This window comes from Cariama cristata, unplaced genomic scaffold (assembly GCF_000690535.1).
Source record: "Cariama cristata isolate BGI_N322 unplaced genomic scaffold, ASM69053v1 scaffold2950, whole genome shotgun sequence".
In the NCBI taxonomy this organism is placed as follows: Eukaryota; Metazoa; Chordata; class Aves; order Cariamiformes; family Cariamidae; genus Cariama; species Cariama cristata.
In genome coordinates this window covers 37,853-51,970 of record NW_009596177.1, presented here as the reverse complement: position 1 = coordinate 51,970, position 14,118 = coordinate 37,853, and the positions used below count along the sequence as shown (strand labels likewise).

The window sequence follows — 14,118 nt, the reverse complement described above, 5'->3', positions numbered from 1 at the left end:
AACAAATGTTCCCATTTATTTCACCAAAAGAAAAACTTTGGATTTCTAGTATAGCTAAAAAAAGAAAGTCGATTCCATTGTTTAGCATATTTGTCAGCTAGTGTAAGGAAAAATGAATTTGAACTTTCTAATCAGAGTTACTCCCACACTCTAATGGATGAATACACTTCTGCAGTATTTGGGATTCAAATACTGGGGTTTTTTTCATTCAGCTATTTTTAAACAATTGATCAGTCTTTCCACCCAAATAGTTACATTTACAATACATAAAATTTGTTACCTTGTATAGCCTACTGTATATTTATCAAAGCTTCCTCTTGCGTGATACCTGAATCCTTTTGAAAAGCAGTTTCAGTTGAACAGCAGGTGTGCCAAGTATAGTGAGAAAAGTTAGGTATTATTTATTAGACCTGTCCCAAGCGCTGGGAAGCACAAGGTGGCTGAAACCTGGATAGCTCATTTTCCTGCTTCCCCTTCAGACATTGCCCCATGGTTGCTTAAACTGTCGTGCCATGTCCCACCCCCCGACTCTGTACTGCTACTTCTTTTTTCAAAGGCGAGTTTGAAAAGCGTTGTGGACTCTTTGTTGAGATAAGACACTTTGAGATGAGCAAAATTTATTAAGAAAATGGCAGTTAAAGGGTATTAGGTCATGGCTGAGGTTGAAAGGGGAGGTAAAAGCAGGCTCTGTACCATTAATTCATACCCTCCTTATTTTAGTACTTCTATAACTCTCCCTGCGCTTCTCTCTGTGTGAATTGGGAGCGTTCCACAGAAGTCATTGCACGTACAGTACTGTAAAACTCACGTGAAGGAGGAAGGCCCTCAGTGTCCTTTCAGTGCCCCTGAACTGAGAAATCAAAATTCTGAGTTCTCGCTTTGCAAGGTTCACCCTCCGACAGACCAGCTCCACCGGTGGCATGCCACGATGCACTGATGCCTCGTGCAAATGAACCACCACATCCTCAAGTGCTCTGCCACCGCCAGCTGTCATCAACATCACTATTTTCAGACACCATTTGGAGTTTAACTTACCCAGATTGCAGGTATAGATCAAGTAAAGTAGTGGCTCTTTGAATCAAAAGAGGAGCTTTGGCTTCTGGCAGATGCAAATTTATCTGCATTTGAGACCAAATGCTTCAGCGCAAAATGTTAGTGACACATAAACCAGCTGTACATAACAAACCAGAAATGATGGCACAGGTTATAGTTGTAGTGGAACATGTAGACTATAATCACAGCATATGTAATTCATTTGGGTTGAACTTTGTTTAAACTGCAAGGAAAGGAATATTAAACCTCTGCCTTTAATAAGCATTGTCAGATGACCAGCCGTGTAAGTACAGAGTGTTCAAAATGTATCAGGTGTGAGGATTAATGTGGTTCATAATGTCCATTGGAAGGTGAATGATTCACAAGCACTGAATATTCCTCTCATTAAATCTAATGGGGTCATGTCAATGGAAGCTAATACATTGTGAATTAATATGTTTTATTAATATATCTAAGAAAAGTACATGTGGTAGTTGGTATAATGCTATAGTGTGTCTGCAGAACCATAGCAACACGCAAGTTTTAACTTTTGTTCAGTTGCTACTTTAACTACTATTCCTTTCAGGTAATTACTGGTTTTCCGAGTGATATTTACATGTTATTTTTCTGCCCAGATTTAGTTCTTGAAAATAAATGTGTTTTCAAGAGGACCGTTTTTTTGTCAGCTGCTTTCTATGTTTGAAATGTAAATGTTCTGAAATAGTTAGGCAGCATTGTTAGTGGCTTAAAATTGGTCTCCACCTAAGAGAACAAAATGAAGCCTTGAGACTAAGTTATCAGAGCAAGCTTTTTCAAATTTCTGTAGCTTAATATTGGAGTGGCAAAAAAATCACTATCTTTTACATTGATGCAGTTCTGCAGGTGCCTCGTGCCATTGTGCTAACTACAATATGTCAGTGTTTCAAGAAATTATTAAGGATTAAATTAGTGATTTCAATTTATCTGTATTTTATTATGTTCTGCTCTCCTGTGTGCAAAGTGTCATTGCCACAGCACCTTAGAATGCTGATTACTTACAATAATTGTCCTTGTAATTTGCCTGGAAGATCCACTATTACTGAAATACTGAGCACATTTTAGTCAAACGAAGTTTCTGATAAGTTTCAGATGATCGGTCATGTGCAGATATATGGAAATATTGTAAGGATCTTGTTACTGGATCAGTCAAGATTTTATGCCAAACACTGAATGTTAGGCTTAACTTCCTTATTGATTCAATCGCAGCTATTGCAACTAGCAACTCCCATTGTGTGGCTGCGCGTTTTTGTATATACACACTGATCAATTTAGAATTCGCTGAATTGAAAAAGTAAAGGATTAGAGATGATAGTTACAGCGGTTGTGTCATTTACCGCCGTCTTTTTGAATGCAAGTATGCAACCAGTTGGAAGTCTGACCTCCAAATAGATAATCCAAGCTCAGACAGGCTGCCACTCATTCATCCTCTGCAACGAAGTGATCAAGTATCACTGAGACATCTCCTTAATGAAGTGATTTTGTTGCCTTTTATCTGTGTGAAGGACAAAATGTACCAGGATTCTTGCTTAACGATGGTGTCATTTTATTAGTGTTTAAAAAAAATCCCGCAACATAGGATACTCAAACAAAATACTTAGTCAGCATGTTTAAATTATAAAGCTCTATAGGTCTGTAACACTTAGGTCTGTATTTAAAATCTTATGACAAAACATGATGTTACATCAGTTTACTAATAGAAGTGAATTAAAAAAGATGATGTAATTAGTGCAGTACCATGTTTGGGATTTGAAATACTTTTATTACAGCTTTTTTAATCCAAAAGTCTGACATCTTTCAAATACATACCGGGGGTTTTCTGACTACAGTTTGTGAGGGGATTTACTTGTTTTCCAGGATACTCCCAATGCATCCGTGAGCAAATTCCTGATCTTGGTCTACAACAGAATATGCAGATGGGAAGGCTGTGTGACATTCTGGGTATGTTGTGAGCTGTTGGCTGCCTGGTTTTCGACCGATATTTGCCCATAGTTGTAAGTAATAGAGAATGACCAATGAGGACTTTCTGTTTGTATTAATGTTAAATATAGAGAATATATAAGCTCAGAAGTAATTTATCTGCTATGGCATTTGCTCCCGTCCACATTATTCATAAGAAGAACATGCTGATTCTTTTCAACTCCATGATAAGGTAAAGCAGCTTCATCCTGTGGCATGCTGAGCACCACAAACAATCAGAAGTGTTTAGTGTTCTACAAAATTAGGTAGCTAATTCGGTAGTGTTCATTCAGGCTCATACAGAGAGAAAGATGTGCTAGAAAAGAGCAAGCCCTTATTTAAACCTTCTTTTTTTTTAATTGGTAAACAAGGCAAAACGCATACATTAAAAAGTTTTTCCTAGAATGACAGTCCTCTTTTAAGCAAAGCAGTGAAGAATATTTTTTTGTCAATAACCAACTTCATTGGCTCCCTGGAATGACATACTTTACTTGATTCATGTATATTTCAGTATCATTATTATTTTATAAATGCCATTTAGTAAGTTTGTAACAAAAATATATTAGATCCAGAAATTTACAGTTGCCTAAAATAATAATGTAATTGCCTTTATATATTATCTTGGCACTAATATTGTTTTTCCACAGTACAGGGATTTTTGGTTGTTCTTTATGTATTTTTTTAACAGGTTTTTTTTTTTTTGGTCTCTAAAATGATAGTTAGAAACTTAAAGGACAAAGTCAACGCATCATACAGGCATTCTTGATCACTTTAAAATCTGTGAACATGAAAATTGGTTCTATTGTGACATGTAAAATAGACCATGAGTAAGATACAAACTAATTTAATATTAACTAAATTATGAACTAGATCAGAAGCTTTACCTGTGCCTGGCAGAAAGGCATTGATATTTACCATATTGGTTTTCCTTTTCTTTAGAATACCAGAGGATTTCCTTGCTTGTTGTGACCTGCTATTAGCTAATCTGTCTCTGGAGCCTCACTGTGTCCAAACCAGACTTGTATATCTCTTGATAGGGCAGTGCTAGGAGTAGTAAAATGTGTTGCAGCATTTTATTCAACAAATTCACTTGAGCCTGTCAGTTTTTGACAGTGCAGTCCATTCAGCTGACGTTGGCGAGTAGTCTTTTTGTACCCTAGCTGGTAAATTTTCAGGCTTATTTTGCAAGTCTGAGTAAATGCCTAAAAGCAATAGAGTATTGACTAACAGTTCTAATGAACTGTTCTTTTAATTATTTTTAAAACTTACATGGTAATGAACTGTGTTATATAAAGGCTCTGTCGGGGCTTCAGATACAGGGTTGATTGTCAGATGCTGTACTACTAAAATGCTTCAGTTGACGTTCTGGCCATACATTTTTAATGTGAGTTGTTTGCCTCTAGCAGTACAGCAAAACAAAGTAAATGAGTAGGTTATCTTATTTCTTTATAACGTTAGGGCCAGGTTTTCCTTAGTCCAACACTTGCTTTGCTTCTGATTCATTCATATGTAATAGCAGTTGTCCCTGGCACTTTCAGGGCTCTTGTTCCTGTGCCCAGTAAAGACAATGAAAGACTTCTAGCAGGAGTTGGATCAAAATCTAGGAGTGCTTTTTGACAGCATATTCTATTGATGTTGCAAGGCCCGTTAATTCATTAGCTCGTCTATTAACATTAATATTTTAGAAGAGCAGAGTAGTTAAAATTTTCCAAACCAGCATATATTAAAGACTTCCACTTTCTCACCTCAAAGTGTTTGTGTGTACACTGTCTTTCAGCCCAAGTTGTTTTACATGCAGAAAAACAGATTTTCACACCGTGGTATTTAACTAGCTAATCTGCACGCTCACGTGCTCGGCAATAGTTATTAATGGTATCCTACCATGAGCTTTTGTGTGGGCAGGAAAAGAAAAGGAACAGGCCGTGCAAAATCCAGGCAGCATATGAAATTGCGATTTCATCAGCTTTCTAAACTCAATAGCTCAGTTTTATAATTTACTGAAGTTAATGGGATATATTTTTAAAGCAGTGCGCAATTCCCATTGATGTTAATGTGAGTCGCGCATATAAATCCCCCTGCCACACTTTCAAAATTCTGCCCCCAATATGTTCTGCAGATTGAATTCCGAAAACTAGCTGTTTCTTTGGGTTGCTGACCTGTCTTGAGAGAAATGCTGAAGCACAGAAAAAGCAGTTAAACCACTAAGATTTGGGAATTACAGATCTCATTTTTATTTTCAGTGCTCTTTTAGGGAAGCTGTGTGTTCTCAAATGATCAGGAATTATCAGATTGCTGTTCTGAATGGAGTCTACCTTTTTTCCAGTAATGAACATTGTGCCCCTTTGTTTTAGATGCCAATGTGGACGTCATCTACATCTGCCCCCTTCATCTGAGTGAGGAGTTACTGCAGTATTACAATAAACTCCTGGGTCTGCAGGCAGCTGTTAGATCTGGGAACCCTGAGGACATGGGTGACCTGCAGGACAGGTTCAAAATTCTCACCCCTGAAGCTATAAACAGCTTCCCTGTGAGTTTGTCTTCTAATTACTACAGCTTGAGGGATGCAGTAAAATTAAATTGGAAATTTTATAACTTGTAACGCTCTGGTACACATCAGTGAAATATTATTGCAAGTTTAAGGGCTTTACTGATCAGACTACTAGTTAGAGCATTGGAAATAAATATCCTGGTTTAGCTTTATAGACTTAATTGAGATAGTCCTATATTGGCTATTTGTAGACCACTGTCCCTTCTTACTATGTGCTTGGGACTGGGAACTTGATAGATTTATATCTCTAAGCAAATCGTAGCAATGAAACATTCTTATTACTCAAACTTTATCTCTGGGTAGCCCAGCTTTCAATCATTCATGTGTTTGTAGTGTTTCTTGCAATTAAATCCAATGCAGAACTTCTTAAAGAACAGAACTTAAAACTGCTTATGTTGGGTAATACAGAAATATTAGTTCCAAACCTGTCAAGTCAGGTTTAAATCCATGTGCTAAAACATGGTCTAAAAAGAGACCTGAACTAATGTACACTATGTACAGTGTTTCTGAAAACACTGCAGTGCAGTGAAGACTCTTTACAGGGGAGAATAATTTTATATTGTAAATATTAACTCCACAGTGTCTTAGCTGAGATTTGATTTTTATGAAACTTTGTGGTACGTTTGTATCTCTAGGGTCTATGCTTGAAGCCCTGCTCCTGTTTTCGATATATATTAATAACAGTCTTCTAGTTATTTTGTTGAACCAGTATTTGTTATATTGATTGAAACTGATGGCTTCAGAAGGTAAAGAAGCTTTTTATGTATCATAAATGTGTTGGTTTTCAAATGTAGTTCTATAGTATTGTAGTGTTCAGCAAAACACTTGCGTGTATGTATGAATCCTTTTCTGTTGCAATAGTCTGAAAACGCCTATGTGGGAAAAGTGCTTAGCTCTTTTGCTGTATAGGGAGGGACCCCTGAGTCAGAGCTGTCTGATAGTTTTGCCATAGTTAAAATGAATTCTGTAGATATGAATGTGTTCTGTTTTCTCTGAAGTTGGAGAAAAGCATCAAGATGATATTTGTGTTTTTAGGAGCTGGCTTTTCTTTAGTATTGCCCTTTTATCTGAACGCTGGAAACCTACAAGAATCACAGCTGCCTGTGCTGGGTCTTACCTTGTAAAGTAAAACTACTGGGATGGTAAATCCTTGATAAATACCAGTGATATATTTTTTCTTTTTAAATTGCACTTTGATAATTGTAGCTGTTTTTTCTCTGGATACTGGGTTATTTTTCCAGTACTAACTACCAAATGTTGGAAGCTTTAAGAAGTCTATTACATAAAACATGCTAAAAATATCTTCTAAAACACATCATGTCACGGATAAAAGATGTGCTGATAAACATGGACAGGTTGTCGAGGAATGGGGAATGTCTTTCCATGGATGATTTTGGTCATGGTGATTTGGCTGAAGTAGTTTCAGTGTAAAAGGAGGTTGCTTTCAGGCATGCATCTCTTGTGTATAGCCTTCACTTTTCCAATTTCTGTTGAAATATTCCAAAGTTTCTTTTCTAGGTGAAGAACAAACAGCTTTGTGAAAATTTATTATGCAGCTATGATTTACTGGGAAGAGTTACATGGTCTGATGTAGGGAGCTAACCTTAGTTACAAGGGCTACGTGGTTCCTTCATGGCTGTGGATGGTGCCACTTACCCAGCTGTGGAATGCTGAGAAGGGTGTGTGCCACCAGAGAGAACGGGCGAGCGCGGTTCTTACGTGATACCAGGCTGAGGTATACCCTTGGCACCTCAGTGTGGTGCACCTCTTTATATGCAAAATCCTCAAACTGCCCTGTTTTCATTAATCCTGTGTTCGTTACCATCTGGTAACTAATGTGTCTGAGAAATGTATCTTTCGTGTGGAGAAGAATCTGTACTCATAAGTGATCCTAGTCATCCATTGGCTTCAGTGACCATGGATTCAGCTGTCATTTTGTCTGTGTAAGGGTTATAGCTTTATAGGTTCTTTTTAAGGATCTTTCTTCTGGGTTATTTAATGAAAAGCTTTTGTTGTACCTAATGTATCTAAATTTATTCCTAATATATGACAGTGTGGCTTGAAGGGCACCGTAGCAGGTTCCCTTTAGCAACTCTAGAAGCACAAATCAGCCTTGCCCAGTTTCCTAGCTGTTTTGATGGAACTGAATGGAAGGAAAATACGTGGAAAAGACACCCAGATGCAGGTAGCCCCATGCTCCTTGGCATCTGCAGAGGGGAGGCAGAGAGAGACTGAGAAAAGGATGTCCATATACCGTTGTCCTTAGGTATTTGCTAGCTATTAGAATGACCTCTTGTGACTCATGCACCCCGGTGCATTGTGAAACACTTCTAACAAAGGGTTACACTACCCTGGTTCTCTGATAGCAGCATATCAAAACAGCATCGTGGTGGCTTTGCTCATCATGGTGGGGCTGATGCCAAGGTCTGATCTTGAGAAGTTTAAAAAAAAAATGAAAAAAAAAATCAACAGGCTTGAGAAACAAGAACTAGCCCTTTGGTTAACCTCGAACCACTATTCTGCGCAGTTGTGCTGGAATTCTGAGGATTCCTCAGTTCTGCTTTTACCTGCTTTCACTGGCACTACTATATATCATGGCAGCTATACCACTCTCAAAACAGGAATGAACTAGATTTTACAGCCTGTTTCCTGCACTCCTTAATTAACTGTAAAATCCATTACTGAGAGACACAAAGCAAATCTCGTCCCTACATCACCACTCGTGGCCCCAGGGAGCAAGTGACCGGGGCTGGAAATTGATCCTGTTCTCTACATGGCACAACTCTGCCACAAGACCAACAGAACGGGCCGTCTCCCTGCTTTTATACCAGTGCTCAGGAGAAAGGAAACAAATGAATCAGAACATTAAGAGTCTCAGTTTTAAAACTGGTGGAAGGAAAAAGACTCCAGTTGTTGTTCTTTTTGCCCTTACACATCTGTGATTCTCTTTTTCCTACTGCAACTTTGAGGAGTATCTCATTTCTCTGACTTAGACTCTCCCTGTCCTTGCAGTATGTCTGACACCTTCACAGAGAGACTTGGGGCACTTTTTGGAGCTGTGGGTTTGGTATGAGAAAGCACCGAGGGATTGACAAAAGGGGATTCCTTTTGTCCGCTTCCAGGGGCTCCCCCATCTCCTTTTCCACCATCGTACCCATCCAAGTAGTGGAATCAGGATTTATACTTCAGGCCTTGTGAAGGAGCATCTGGGACTTTGAAGGAAAATATTCTGGGTTCTCCAGTCCTGGAAATTCCTAGCAAATCCAGCATTTATGCTATCCTGAAAAGGAATGCTTTCCTGACTAGGGCCTAAATTAGATGACATCTCAATGTGAAGATTTTCCTCTTGTTATGATTATGATGTGTTTATGGCAGTCTATTGCAGTGGATGTCTCTTGTACTCTTTCTGCATGACATCCATTCCTCTCAGCCTCAGTGCACCTCTGTATCTTTGGAAAGATAATTGGGTTATCTGCAGACCATGCGTAGGATATGTTGTAGAAAATATCTTTGAGGTTTCACCTGCCATGACTAATATTCTTAGTTTAAATTTAGCGGTTATAGCATCTGTCATGAACAGCTTGTTCAGCAATAGATCTTCTTTTTTAGAAGAAATGAAAAATTCCTTCCAAAAAGTGGAAACCCTTGTACTTTAAACAACAACAAAAATACTACCCTCTTCTTGAGTACTCTGCAGTTACGTTTACAGTAGCTATCAGAACTACTGTGTAATGGGAATGTATATCCCCAGTAATTTAATGTGATCAGTGAAAGCTTTTGTAAATCAAAGTGTTTTATTCTCAGAGAATCACTTAAAATACTGCTGAACTGTATGGTGAAATACATTCCCTGCTATAGGGGGTTTTCTTCATTTTTTTATTGATTTTTAGGAGCTTTAGAGTTAAACCATGCCAGAAGTGTTGCTGAGATGAATCACTATTATCCAAAGGCCACCAGCCTCTCTGCCGACTGACAGAAGGATAATTCCGCATGGATCAAATAAATACAGATGTGTAGTAATTAGTTCTATTCCCAGTGAGCCCATTTCCAACACACTAAAGATGTGCACGATTATGGTGCCTCACCCCAACAGCTTTTATCAATTTAAACTGCTAAGCTACAGGATAGGTCATAACCCAGCCTGCTATTAATAATGTATTTATTGTGTGCAACATTATAAATTAGGTTCATGGAATAGAAAAGAACACCTTTTAACAAGAATAATGTTATCTTTATACAGAACCATCACATGTGCCTAGCCACTCAGCTGAAGTACAGTCCCAAGACAATCGAAAGAATAAAAATTCTTATCCAGAGCAGAGATGCCTACATTATTGGAGGGCTTCCCCACAAAGATGATTTAGCAGTGGCTGACATGCTAAATGTGCCTATATTAGGCTCGCTGCCAGAAGTGGCTCATCTCTATAGTACCAAGTCTGGAAGTAAACGAATTTTTGCCAGCGCTTGTGTGCCAACCCCTCCTGGAGAATCTGACATCTACAGCAATGAACAGGTAAGCAAGATGTGGCCTGGGATGTGTCAACATGTAGATGCCTGTTTTCACTTGACAGGATGCAAACTTTGCACAATTGCAACAACTCTATTGATTGGACCCTAACTGGGTTTGATTAAATCATGTATGCGGTTAGGTTCTTTTTTGGCTCCATCTGACCAATTAAATGCAATTTGTATCCTAGTCAGGAAGTAATACAATTGTTCTGGTATTCTTCATGGTCTTTCTTGCGAATATATAAGGACGTTTGGTCCAGTTATTTCAAATAGTTTGTGTTGCTCCTCTGTGGATGAAGTCATGGCGGCAATGACGTTAATAGGAGTTTCACCAGCGACTGAAAATAGAGCAAGGATTTCTGGGAAAATGAAGTATTTGATGAAGGGAAAATTTCTTCCACTTAGGCAGTCAGCCTATTCAAATTGAGGTTCACTGGGCATATCTGCGACTGACATTTTACTTTGCATCCGGCTTATCATTGCTAAATTCACCTATCATCTTAGCATGACCAGTAAGAAAAGAACAAAATATTACTCAACTAAAATTACAAGGCACAAGAGTTTTCTGTACTGTATTCAGTTTACATGTGTTTATTTTGCATTCAGTGCCTCAGTATTTCATTCTATGAGCTGATTTTTCAATTTGCAATGATATGTCTAAGTATGATGCGTACTGATTTGTTTCAAAATGTTTTTATAGTGGTCCTACAACTCATACAGGAAAATAATCGGTGCTATGGTTTGTAGGTATTCCTTCTTCTTAGAAAGGCTTTTCACATTGCTTTGCTTTTTATTAATCACCTTTAACACTGAAAACAATCTAAGCTACACAAAGACATTGCAACTTCTGTAGTAGATGAAATACATGATCAATGATCTGAAAAGCAACTGTTTGATTTATCGTTAAATAATATATGTGAATTGAATACTTTTGATTCATGCTACAGTGTTATGGAAGTTCTACTTCTGTTGTTTGCTTGTATGAAATATTGACATTTTAGGTTAAATAATCAAAGCAAGGGGACACTATGTTAAAGCGCAATTCAATTTTCACTTAAAGATAGCACATAATTCTTTATGATTGGTACAGTCCTTACAGTACTATTGATCCTTTTCATTACTGTAGGGGAGTCATCAAGAAAAACACATTTATGTGACTTTCAAAAGCGACAAATAATAGCATCCGGAACACACGTGTAATTGTATTTTAGGTCAACAATAAAAAAAAAAGAAACAGAAGTCCCAAAAATTACTATGTAAAAATGTAGAAGGTTCTAGCCAATGCAACAAGATTTGATAATACTTTTACCAGGTTCAAAGGCATTTGCAGTTTCTAAGAAGCTAATTGCATCCTACACCAGCTGGGCAAAAGGCATTTTAAAGCCATTTAAATCTGTGTACATACACAAATAAATAATTAGCATTTTTATAAAGCCTGCCTGGTAACTCCTTTGTACATTTATAACCATATAATGTACTCTCCAGTAGGAAAATTTCACAGATGTTTTGGCTGGTGTTAGAATCTGGCACAACTGTTTCTCAGATTTTGCAAATAGTGTAGTCCATCCCGTATTGTTCCCTGTCACAAACATTTATTAAGCAGTACTGATTATCCAAAACCTAAGATCCTCATCAGAACAAAAAGCCCGGACAGGCAGATTTCTCTGTGCAGAATACAGCTTCACCGACCGCCAAAGGTGCTCAGTTGCTGTTTGGTAGTCTGCACAACTGGACTCAAGTACAGGATGAAGGCCATAGAGTCTTCATCAAAAAACGTTCAAGGTTGCTCTCGCTACGTATCCAAGATAACTGTAACACCACAAGCATCTCTAAGAAAAAGAAACCATATTTAGAATATAAATTTCAAGTCCAAATATTTGAGAACTGGAAGTCTATGTTGAGGAAAAATTTACTATTGTCATAGTGCAAACCAGCTTTGTGTCATTGCTCCACAGATGATTAGTGTTCTCAGCCAGCTTATCATTGACAATACGGAAGTGCGGCGTTGGTTGTTTAAAGTGAATGATGAATCTGGAGGAAATGGCATTGCCTATTGTGATGTTATTTCACATCTGAAATGCTACCACTGGGTTCAAAAGGAACGTCAGAGATACAGCCCCGAGATATGGAGTAAGAAGTGGGCACACGTAAGTAACAAGGGAGCAGGGTGTCCTGATTGTTGTCACGGCTTCTTGATAGTCCTCTGGGGTTCTTCCTCACAGCAAATCTTTTCTCTGCGCTTTCAGTTTAAGCCCTTGGTAAGAGTTTGATAAGAGTCCAGACTAGCTTGTACAAAGCAATAGGTAACACTAATTCAAATAAAACAGTTAAGTATTCCAAAATTTATAAATGAATGCCTGGCATCCAACTGTGGAGTAAGTTGGGCGTCATAACACTTCATTCATATGCAATAATGTGCAAATTTTACAGTGTTCTTTATCCAAAGATATAAATGAAAGTATATAGGCGGCAGAGCCTTATATCTACATGGAAACTTGGAATTATTGGAACAAAGTGTTGCACTAATATAGTTGAACAATACTGATCAATTTGAAACCACGTACAAACTGATTACTTTTTAAACTGGTTTTCTAAGGATTATTTTTCTGTATGTTTTGCCTCACTAATAACTTTTAAACCCGTTAGCCATTTTCAGCTGTGTAAGATGGAACACTTGAGGTCTCGGAGATCATTAGATGCCTGCATGTTTCATTACAGTGGGTGTTTAGGTAAGAAGAGAGATCCTAGAGATGCTTAACAGAAGGAAACAGTATAGCATGAACTCATGCATCAGTAGATTCCTAAGAATCCCCATGATTGAGAGAGGCTGTAAGATGACACATTTCAACCGCAGAAAAATCCATATGAAACTGGACTTCATTACTTCTGGCATTCAGAGAACTATTTGTAGCTTAAATATTCATTGGTATTTAAATATGTTAATTTCAATAAGCATTTGATATTTCTGTGTATTGTGCCAAATTCATTCCTAATGTAATGGCTTTAAAGCCAGAAGGAATGTATCCAGAAAGAATTGTTTAATTTACATAAACTACTCATTATAGCTGTTAATTTTTTTAATTCAATCAAAACTGTTTTGAAATTTTTGTTTAATTGAATTATGTTGTATATTAAAATTTCAAATTGAGCTGATTACAGTTCTGTTGCATTTGACAACTACAAAATAATTCCACATTATAAAACAGAGCTCATGAGATAAAGCTGAAGGGCGAATTTCTCCAATCTGCTGAAGATCCCTCACTCTGTGCAAGTCAAGCTCTATAAGGTAGAGCACTGGAGAGCCCTCCCAGCGGAAGCATTTTCTGGCCACTGAGCTCTCTGGGACATAAAGCTGATGCTACATCCAGATCCTGCTCCCATCACCTGAGTCAGTGGGGCAGAAGACATGATTCACCAAGTCTAGTTCTTTGCTGTTATAAATTCCCTATATAAGTGGTATTAACTAGTGTTAGTATTAGCGTTCCTGTTTCTGTGCCTGTTTAATTCTTTCATGGCTAAGTGACTCTGCATAAAGGACAGTGATAACTGCCCTTCTTTGGTTTCCCTTTTATACTGCATTTCGTTGAGCTTTGATGCAACCAGGAATCAACCCGTTAGAAGCCCTTAAACATAAACCTGTGTTGGAAGTTGGAAAATATATATAGAATAACATATTTCATCTAATTTCCTATTTTTGCAGGAAAGCCTCCATAAATCCATCCCAGTATTAAAGTGGGCTTTCGCAAAGCGTGAACCTTGCTGCAATTTTGAACGTCTTGTTTGAATATGTGTGTTCAAATTTTTCTGCCTTCTGAGTTTAGCCCTCTTTTGTAGAACAGGAGACCTTTTTTATATAATGAATTGCAGTCTCCACTGAGTATTACCGTTGAGAGCAGAGGATTAAAATCATCCTTTGTTAAGGAATACCGTTGTAATGATACACATTTAAACATCAAAGCATTAGTTTATGAGCACAGGCATGCTTTAATGTCCTATTACAGTATGTAGACCTGTTTCTTTTGATAATGAAGACA

The 14,118-nt window shown here is 37.8% G+C and overlaps 1 protein-coding gene across 1 annotated transcript in view; it reads left to right on the top strand.

The window, feature by feature from the left end:
* Positions 1 to 14,118, top strand: part of IQCH (IQ motif containing H) — a 71,585-nt gene that overhangs the window by 23,756 nt on the left and 33,711 nt on the right. Inside the window, exons 11-14 of the mRNA XM_009704815.1 lie at positions 2,926 to 3,009; positions 5,379 to 5,554; positions 9,816 to 10,088; positions 12,040 to 12,231. Of these exons, the coding sequence (XP_009703117.1) occupies positions 2,926 to 3,009; positions 5,379 to 5,554; positions 9,816 to 10,088; positions 12,040 to 12,231 (725 nt within the window). The remainder of the gene's footprint in view (positions 1 to 2,925; positions 3,010 to 5,378; positions 5,555 to 9,815; positions 10,089 to 12,039; positions 12,232 to 14,118) is intronic.